General features: G+C 46.1%; 1 protein-coding gene across 5 annotated transcripts; it reads right to left on the reverse strand.

Annotated features, from left to right (window-relative positions):
- Nucleotides 1–313: 313 nt before the first annotated feature.
- Nucleotides 314–8,926, reverse strand: LOC149869362 (uncharacterized). 5 transcript variants are annotated; one of them, XR_016441096.1, is made up of 6 exons: nt 8,825–8,926; nt 8,134–8,261; nt 7,887–8,042; nt 7,556–7,714; nt 5,554–5,625; nt 314–1,399 (listed from the first exon to the last, which is right to left on the reverse strand). XR_016441096.1 is itself a non-coding variant. In XM_090037344.1 (5 exons), exons 3-5 carry the CDS (start codon nt 7,691–7,693, stop codon nt 1,307–1,309), a joined length of 303 nt encoding a protein of 100 aa, XP_089893470.1. In that variant the 5' UTR covers nt 7,694–7,714; nt 7,973–8,042; nt 8,134–8,907; the 3' UTR covers nt 314–1,306. The 5 variants fall into 5 exon arrangements, 3 of the variants coding, with proteins under 3 accessions (XP_089893470.1, XP_089893467.1, XP_089893468.1); XR_016441095.1 differs by adding an exon at nt 2,280–2,370 and having other exon boundaries at nt 8,134–8,907; XM_090037344.1 differs by having other exon boundaries at nt 7,973–8,042; nt 8,134–8,907.
- Nucleotides 8,927–10,061: the final 1,135 nt, after the last annotated feature.

Raw genomic sequence — 10,061 nt, forward strand, 5'->3', positions numbered from 1 at the left:
TTTCTTTGAAGTATGCTTTTGAGATTTGATCTCTGCCCTACAGTGCTCAAAGCATCTTCTCTAAGTAAAAGGTGGATTGATTAGATAACAGTTGCAGTCACTGAGTGTCCTGAATTTATATGTATACAATATGGTAGTGTTTTGACTTCATGGACTATATGATTATCAGGATATTGTATCCTGCTAGAAGCATAGATCACATTTAAAATATGTACATATATCCAGCCATATTGAACATAAGTTCATACATGTATATACATCTTGTATATTACTTTCAATATTTAACAGAAAATAAAACACTGAATAAAGAAAATTAAGTCATCCTAAAGTGTTTTCTTTATTTTCATTTTCTCTATTGCATTCAATCTTTCATTTTCTTCTCCCTTAAAGTACAATGTCTTCTAGGGTGGCTTGATTTATACATGATACTTTATATTATACATATTATACAGTGACATAATTTTTTTTAGTATATTATTTTAGTTATCCATTTCATGTGCATAATAATATAGTCCATGGTAAAATTAGTTGGAAAACCTTAATAGTTTGAAATCTTGGATGAAAAATGGACACGGTGGTTGTGTCCAGATGTGTGTGGATGTTTGGTTCTCCAGGAAAAACTAGCAGTGGTGTACTTTCTGCTGCCACTAATTGTCTCTGGGGAATGCCTGTGCCATGTTTCATAGTTTCACAGTTTCTAGGGTCGGAAGGGACCTGAGTAGATTATCGAGTCCGACCCCCTGCCATGGCAGGAAAGATTACTGGGGTGAAACGAACCCAGCAAGGTGTACATCTAGCCTCCTCTGTGCATGGTAAATTACCTTGGGTGAGTTAGAGGAGGTTGGGGTGAGCACTGGACTCACCCCAGCAACTTTACCTGGGGTACTGGGGGCTCCCAGGGCTGCAGTAATTGTGATCCTGGCTGGCAGCAGAGGGCAGCCTATCAGCCAGACTCTGGCTTTGGGCTGCGCATGCAGCTCCCACTGCATGCACCACTCTGCTTTTTTTTTCCGTAAGCTTTTTTGACCCCTGGATATCCAGGGGTCAAAAAACCCCTCTGCACTGCTGCCCTGTAGTGCGGAGACCAACAGAATATGTGGTTTGGCACTACAGATGTTGCTGCAGCACCACATACTGCACAGCTGGGCTCGTCTGGATGCGGGCTATTGGCATTTTTTTTCTGTAGCATTGATACATATTCAGTGTGTTATTAAACCTTGACTTCCCAAGGAGTTTGCTGATGAATATACATGCTGTTTATTACTTGCATAAGAATAGAACTATCACATTTTAACCCAGTAAATAATCAGTGTTTTGAGCTCCCGTTACTCTCTGTTGGTCTACTGAATTCAATGTAGATCAACCCATTCTGTAAGAGGTGAGACTGTCCGGAGAGCACCTAGAAAAGGAACAAAATAAGTTTGAAAGATATGGTAAGGACAACCTTTAAGGAAAGCTAAGAGAACAGGGCAATGATACTTTCACTTTATTCAGCACTAGTAAAACGACTCATCTTTGGTATTGTGTCCAGTTTTAGGCACTATGCTTAAAGATGTGAACAGACTGAAGAGTCCAGTGGAGAATAACAAAAATGACCCCAGGTCTAAAAATCATGATCTGTAGGGAAAGATTGAAAGAACTGGGTTTGTTTGTTTGAGAAAAGCCTGAGGGTAGACATTATAAATAAGAAAAAGATTACCACAAAGAGAAAGGATATAAATTGCTCTCCATGTCCACTGTTAATAGGACAAGAAGTAATGGTTGATCGTAGCCTGAGGTAGAGAAATGGATTAGATTACTTTTTTGATTCTTCTTCCCTCCATATTTTCTATGATTTTTACGATCATAAATTTCATAGTAGCTCCATGATTTTTAATTGTTTTTAAATGTGGGCTTTTGTAAGTAAAAAGACAGAAAAAGGGACAGGGAACATGAGAGAAGGAAGGTAAAAGAAACAGGAGCAAGGATTACCAATACGAGAAGAAAAGGGAAGGCTGGAATATGAAACTACTCAGGAATATTCAGTCTGGAAATAAGGTGAAAACTTTCTGCTGTTGTAGTAATTAACCATAGAAACAAATAGTTGTTGGGATGTAGTGTTTTTTGGTAAGCTATTTATTACTTGAAATTTCTAAAACAAGTGAAACTACCAATTACTGAGATCTGCATGGTGACATATCTTTAATTCATTATGCATTAAGTACATTATGGTTCTTTCTGGCATTACAATGTATTAATCTATTGACTAATTTTTAAAGTAATAATTGATGAGAAAGTACCTTTCTTTTAAAGCTCCTTAGGTGGTGCTATAAACAATGAAGCAGGGCTTCAGGCAATTACATAGTAAATAGCCCTTTATGTAATGTGGCCCTTTAAAGGGAAAAATTGATAGTAGAGTTACAATAGATTTTAGATCAACATTACAGTGAACATAACAGTATCTTCTATTCCTCTTTCCAAATTAACTTCAACTTCCCTTAAAATATTCTGAGCAAGGAGAAAATAACTGTTAATGCAATTCAAAATTACACCTTGGGATTTTAAGTAGAATCCTTGCCATTTAATTTACCTCCTTCCTCCCACCCCCACATGCAAAAAAAAGCCTTAAGTAGTTTTTTAAAGAAAAATTTTCATTGTTTGAAAATCCAAGTCCTACCACACGCACACAATCCTCCTGCCTATGAGTCATCCCATTTGTCTGCTTTATGTGAGTACAGATTTGAAGCTTTGGACACTTAATGACATTTGTAAGTCATAGCATAGCATAGCCTGGATTTTGAAGTAGAGGAAAATTAGTTGTGCTGCTGCTGAGCTCCAGGTATTGCCAGGTACAAAGGTCTCTATCATTAAGCACCACAACTAAACAAACATACTGGGATATGATTGCTTTATTGCTGTTCACTCATTTTATGTCATTTTATTACCCTGCTAATGGCTATAGGATTAGGTGTGTGAGAGAGTTCTGAAAATGTAGAAACAAAATAGGTATATAAAAACGTTTGTGCTTCCCACACAGAGTCTAACTTTTCCTAATCATAGATGATGGAGAGACTAACTTACTTTCCATAGATAAGAGAAGGTGAGGGACGGAGGCACAGAAGGACCTAAAGAGCAAAACCATTTCTGGGTTTTATCTTCACTTTGGTAAAGCTGACAATTTTTTATGCAATTTTATAGTGGCCCCAGTGGGAGAGGTAGTGTTATTACAACTACTGCATTTTCTTCCTCACAGTTGCCCAAATGGTGATCCATGGTTCATGTATGAAAATATGCAGTCAAGAATTAACTTTGTATTTTAACTCTTGAATAAGTCCCCCTCATCTCTGATATTGTCAAAATTAATCTGGGATATTGGTGTAGCAGTTTCACTGCTGAGAACAGAGAGTACTGATGGGCTAATAATTTTACTGCTTTCTATTTTGCATGCACTGCAGTTTACCAGATCCATAAAGAATATAGGGCCTCAGCAGACCTACAATTTAGACAATAAGAATCTCTGTTCCAGACTAAAGTCCTGTCCTATCTAAGTAAAGAAAGCTGTTTTCATCCCTAGTGACCAGAATGATTTTCTATGTTGTCATTATTTCCAAAAGAAAGAAAATGATCCATAAGATTTTCAGTGAGGAATGCTTAATTTACGTGAGGAATGCTGTCCTTGCTAAACCTACTGGATTATTATAACTTGGGAAACTTGAAGTTGATGGGCATGTCCCCATGAGCAGGCACGTGCATTTCCCTGGGGACAAACAGCAGTGGCACATATTGTCCCCGGGAAACACTTGTGCACCTATGCGGCATGTTGCCCCAGGTGGAGTAGGGGAGGCTGCGGCCAGCACCTTACCTGGGGTCCTGAGAGATTCTGGGGGCTGCAGCTGCCACAATCCAGCAGCATGGAGTCTGGCCAGAAGCTGGAGTGTGGTTCTGGTCTGCCATGCTCCTGTTTTCAACAGTGTATGCTGCTGTCATATGTGCCATCCTGCTTTTTTAAGGTGCAGGTTTTTTTGACACTCCTGGTGTCAAAAAACACCCCTGTGCTGCTAATTAGCAGCACGGGGAATACCTGCATGTATGGCATATGTGGTGTGCAGTACTGCATATGGTTCTGCGGTGCCGCATGTCTGCATTTGGCTGGACATGCCTGATCTGTTTTGATTTGTTTACTAATAAAAAGGATAGCATTTGTAATCAAAATGTGGAAGAGAATTCATCATTTGGAAACAGAGAAGTGCTTTGTCTGTCTCTGGTCTTTGTTCAAGAGCTGTTCATATACACATTGAACCCTCAAAGTGTTCTCCCCACATAGGACAAGATTGTAATGCCTATGCTTATGTCAAATAGTATCTTCCACCAGGAGCGGTCCCATTGAAATCACCAGGACTACAGAATGTATAAAGTACTCCTCAAGGGTATCAAGGACTGGTCATAGATTCATAGATTCATAGATGCTAGGGTCGGAAGGGACCTCAATAGATCATCGAGTCTGACCCCCTGCATAAGCAGGAAAGAGTGCCGGGCCTACATTACCCCAGCTAGATACACATCCAACCTTCTCTTGAATACCCCCAGGGTAGGGGAGAGCACCACCTCCCTTGGGAGCCCGTTCCAGACCTTGGCCACTCGAACTGTGAAGAAGTTCCTCCTAATATCTAATCTAAATCTGCTCTCCTCCAGCTTGTGGCCATTATTTCTTGTAACCCCCAGGGGCGCCTTGGTGAATAAATACTCACCAATTCCCTTCTGTGCCCCCCTGACGAACTTATAGGCAGCCACCAGGTCGCCTCTCAACCTTCTCTTGCGGAGGCTGAAAAGGTCCAGTTCCTCTAATCTCTCCTCATAGGGCTTGGCCTGCAGGCCCTTAACCATACGAGTGGCCCTTCTCTGGACCCTCTCCAGGTTATCCGCATCTTTCTTGAAGTGCGGCGCCCAGAACTGCACGCAGTACTCCAGCTGCGGTCTGACCAGCGCCCGATAGAGGGGAAGCATCACCTCCTTGGACCTATTTGTCATGCATCTGCTGATGCACGATAAAGTGCCATTGGCTTTTCTGATGGTTTTGTCACACTGCCGACTCATGTTCATCTTGGAGTCTACTAGGACTCCAAGATCCCTTTCCACTTCCGTGCCACCCAGCAGGTCATTTCCTAGGCTGTAGGTGTGCTGGACATTTTTCCTCCCTAGATGCAGCACTTTGCATTTCTCCTTGTTGAACTGCATTCTGTTGTTTTCTGCCCACTTGTCTAACCTGTCCAGGTCTGCTTGCAGCTGTTCCCTGCCCTCCGGCGTGTCCACTTCGCCCCATAGCTTAGTGTCATCTGCAAACTTGGACAGAGTACATTTCACCCCCTCGTCCAAGTCGCTGATGAAGACATTAAAGAGTATCGGTCCAAGCACCGAGCCCTGCGGGACCCCACTGCCCACACTCTTCCAGGTCGAAACCGACCCATCCACCACAACTCTCTGGGTGCGACCCTCCAGCCAATTCTCCACCCACCGGACTGTGCAGTCATCCAAGTCACAGCCCCTTAACTTGTTCACCAGTATGGGGTGGGATACCGTGTGAAAGGCCTTCCTGAAGTCCAAGTATACGACATCCACCCCTCCTCCTGCGTCGAGGCGTTTTGTGACCTGGTCATAAAAAGAGACTAGATTGGTCAGGCACGATCTACCTGCCACGAACCCGTGCTGGTTTCCCCTCAGCATAATTTGTCCTGCCGGGCTCTCACAAATGTGAGCCTTGATAATTTTCTCAAAGATTTTGCCAAGGATGGAGGTGAGACTGACTGGCCTGTAGTTACCCGGGTCCTCCTTCCTCCCCTTCTTGAAAATGGGAACCACATTGGCCCTTTTCCAGTCCTCCGGGACTTGACCCGTGCGCCACGAGCGTTCAAATATTCCCGCCAGTGGCTCTGCAATGATGTCGGCCAGTGCCTTCAGTACCCTCGGATGGAGCTCATCCGGGCCTGCCGACTTAAAGGCATCCAGTTCCTCCAAGTGACCCTGCACCACCTCAGGGTCCACGCATGGAAGTCTGGTGCCTTGCTGCTGCCTCCCTACACTCCCAGTGAGAGACTTGTCATGCCTCTCACTTAGGAACACTGAGGCGAAGAACTCGTTGAGGAGTTCAGCCTTGTCCCCTCTGTCCGTCACCAATTGTTTCTGCCCATTTAGCAGGGGTCCTATTCCTCCCTGGGCCTTCTTTTTACTCCCTATATATCTAAAAAACAATTTCTTATTGTCTTTTACTTGGGTTGCCATCCTCAGCTCCATGGTAGCTTTGGCCTGTCTAACTGCCTCCCTACAAGCACGAGCAGAAGAGGTATATTCCTCTTTGGTGATCTCTCCCTGTTTCCACTTTTTATGTGCTCCCCTTTTGGCCCTTAGTCTGCCCAGGATTTCTCTGGTCAGCCAGGGAAGCCTCCTGGCCCCTTTCCCTCTTTTACCTCGCACGGGGATCATCTCGCTTTGTGCGAGAAGGATAGCTTCCTTAAGGCACAGCCACCCTTCTTGGGCTCCCATCGTTTCAAAACTACTACTCTGCAGTGCATCCTTCACTAATCGCCTGAGTTTGCTGAAATCAGCTTTCCTAAAGTCCAGCACGTTCACCCTACTGGTTACCTTACCCACTCGACGCCTTATGTTGAATTGTACTTTTAGGTGATCACTGTCCCCCAGATGGCTACCGATCTGTAGGTCCCCTACTATGTCATCCCCCGTTGCCAATACCAGATCCAGTAAGGCATTCCCCCTAGTGGGACCATGTACCTCCTGCGTCAGGTGGAGGTCCTGTACACAGGTTAGAAACCTGCGTGAGCGGTGGGACTTTGCTGTCTGTGTCTCCCAGCAGATGTCCGGGTAGTTTAGGTCCCCCATGACCACCGCCTCTTTAGCTTTTATGGTCTCTGAGAGTTGCCTCAGGAGCCCCAAATCTATTTCTTCCCCTTGATGTGGGGGTCTGTAGCAGACCCCTACCACCAAATCCTTTTCTCCTTGCCCCCCATGTAGCCTAACCCACAGTCCTTCTACTTCCTCATCCTTTGATTCTGTCTTGATGAGGGTTGATGTATATTGCTCCTTAACATAGAGCGCAACCCCTCCCCCCCTTTTCCCCACTCTGTCCTTTCTGTACAATCTATAGCCCTCAATATGTACCGCCCAGTCGTGGGATGGATCCCACCAGGTTTCCGTCAGCCCCACTAAGTCGTAGTCGTTTAGTGCAACCAGGAGCGCTAGTTCATCCTGCTTGTTCCCCATGCTCCTAGCATTAGTATATAGGCACTTGAGCCCTGTGACTGGTGCTTTTGCTACCCCCTCGCTCCAAGTCCTAAAGGGCTTTTTGTCTCTAACCTTCCCGTTCCTTACCTGTGCCGTATTGCTGTCCACCCCCTGCCTTTCACGTTCCCAAAGCTCTCTTTCTTCAGGCTGGGCTGTCCTTGTGGGTGCCACCTGGTTTGGTGGTCCACAGCCTCCCCCACCCTCATCTTTCCCTCCCCCCGACGAGCCTAGTTTAAAGCCCGCCGGAGGAGATCCGCCAACCTGGAAGAAAACACACGCTTACCTTTGGGGGACAGGTGAAGCCCATCCCAGCTGAGCATGTCCCTCGTTGTAATGTGTGGGTCATTGTCCAGGAAGCCGAAGCCTGCCCCGAGACACCACTACCGAAGCCGCCAGTTGGTCTCTCGGATGCAGTTCTCATGCCGTCTTCCACGTCCGTTCACTGGTAGGATGGAAGAGAATACCACCTGTGCACCAAATTCCCTCAGCACGCTGCCGAGAGCCTGGTAGTCCGCCATCAGGTGATCGGGGGTTCTCCTGGCCGCATCATTAGTACCCACATGGACAAGGACCATGGGGTAGTAATCGGTGGGCTTGATCCTGGCCTGGATTACCTCTGTCACATCCTGAATCTTAGCTCCAGGCAGGCAGTAGACCTCTCGTGCTGAAGGGTCCTGGCGACAAATGGGCCCTTCCATACCTCTCAGGATGGAATCGCCTATAACGAGCACGCGTCTCCTCCTCTTCTGGGTCCTCTCGGATCTCTTGATCTGTTTGGAATGTGAAGAATGTGGCATTTCCTCCTGCCCAAGGGTTTCCTCCTCCCTTTCCATCTCCTGCAGAGTCGCCAAGGCCTCGTACCTGTTCTCCAGTCGGACTGGAGAAGCTTGTACCTGCTCGCTGCGAGCCGCTCCGGTCCTGGCTGTGACCATCTGCCACTCTGCCGTGGAGGTCCTTCCCTGGGCTGCTTCTTCCTTGGGTGCCTGGTCCTGCAGGGAAAGGAAATAACTGTCAATTGCCTCCTCCGCCTCCCTGATCCCCCTCAGCCTGCTAACCTCCTCCCGGAGCTCCCTCACCTGTGCCTCCAGAGCCCTAAGCCGGGCACCTGCCGGACAGGTGTGGGGGCTCCCAATCTCTGCCCCCCCCGGCCCTGCTGGGGATCCCCCGCAGGCCGGGAGGTAGGGGGACATCAGCTTCCCCATGGGCTCGGTCTGGGTGGAGGCCTCAGACCAGCCCTGGTTAGCCTTGTCCCCCTGGGCAGAGGCCCTAGCAGCACTCCTCGTAGACACCATTCTAAGCTGCTGTTTGTAGACCTGTGTGGTGTCTACGTCCTACCCGTACAGGAGTCCCACTCCTGGCCCTCCCAGCCCGCCCGCCGGCGCGAACGCCTGCGCAAACGCCGGCGCGCTCTTACAGAGCGCGCCTGTTTGCGCGCTCTGTTCGCGCTGCGCGGCTCGGGAGTGCGGCTCCCTACCGGCTCAGCTATATGGGACCCGGAGGGCTTCCCCTCCGGATCCGGCTCAGCTGTGCCGAGGCCCTCCGCCCCACTTACCTTTGGGGGATCAGCTGCTGCTGCCCCCGCTGCCGATTCCTCTGCTGCTGCTGCTGCCGCCGCCGCCGCTGCCTCGGGTCAAAAGTTAGTTATGGGGCACACGACATGGTCCTTTGTCTTTGGAATGAACAGGAATGGTTTTATTTTCTAACCTGCTAACTTTATCCATCTTGAAACTCTCTGTACATTGTCTAAATTAAACCTATATTTCTTTCAGGGTTTAGTACTACAAATCCTATTTCAGAATGTAGATTACCCAGCACCTACGCATTAGAGCCTCAAAAGAGCTGAGGATCTTTTATTCATACCCTTCTCTGTGCCAACAGTTCTATGGTTCTGAAAATATTTTCTGTTTACTTTCATATATGTAATTTTTCCAGATAGTATTTCAAGACATGACAGACATTCTGTGATGCTTCTCCTCCCAGTAGAAGAAAATTTGACAACACTGTATGATGACTTCAGCATTTTCTTTAAGTTTTTTAAATCTTCAAGCTTTTATAACTTGATAAAAGAGCGAAAACAATGCATTCTTAACTTTTATATTCCAAATGAGATGGCAGGATTTTCGTTTAGCTGCACAGTTGCTTGGTCTGACGTGAGGAAACTGTAGTTTAACATTAAGTTACTCTTAATTGGCTACAAATGTTAGCTAACAAGATGGGCCTTAGAAAACTGACACACATAAATGCTGAATAAAATTTAGTGTCCTCTCCTGTTTTGTTGTTAAATATATTTATTTATTTCCTGTACTTGTTAATAACCTACTTGTTTACTAATAACTTTACAACTTACCGTCATTCTGTGCTATGATTTTGTGTGTCACTCTCACTGAAGATGACTGTTAAGTATAAAAGCTGACATCAGGATGTTGTTGTGAACAACATTTATCTGTTTTCCTGGCCTCTCTCCCTCTTCTCAGCTTTATAAAAAATGATATTTTGTCCCAGTTTTTGGAAAATACTCAGGTGTGGGAAGGAGCTGCTGGCTTGTTGAACTAATGAAACTGGTAATAGACTGCCTGAAACCATATCTACCTCAGTGAGGTCATCCCAACTGCTCCCTCAGCTTGAGTCCCTCCTTTCAGTCATTGCCAAAATGATACAATTTCCTTCCTTGAATACACAACCCAGGAATGATGAGCTGCTTCTCTAAAATGCAGCCTTCAGTACTTATCTACATTGGTTTATTTCTGTTGTTTTCAAGTTGCTAAGGACTTTGCAACCATAAATTGCAC

This window comes from Crocodylus siamensis, chromosome 3, assembly GCF_052110815.1.
Source record: "Crocodylus siamensis isolate JL-2025a chromosome 3, ASM5211081v1, whole genome shotgun sequence".
Taxonomy (NCBI): domain Eukaryota; kingdom Metazoa; phylum Chordata; order Crocodylia; family Crocodylidae; genus Crocodylus; species Crocodylus siamensis.

Excerpts from the sequence above, each read along its gene's own strand:
- LOC149869362 (XM_090037344.1), bottom strand. The coding sequence starts at position 7,693 with ATGAGAACTGCATCCGAGAGACCAACTGGCGGCTTCGGTAGTGGTGTC. Across the intron at positions 5,626-7,555 it reads GCTTCACCTGTCCCCCAAAG|GTCACAAAACGCCTCGACGC; the intron begins GTAAGCGTGTGT and ends TTTTATGACCAG. Across the intron at positions 1,400-5,553 it reads TCAGGAAGGCCTTTCACACG|GTGCTCTCCGGACAGTCTCA; the intron begins GTATCCCACCCC and ends TTCCTTTTCTAG.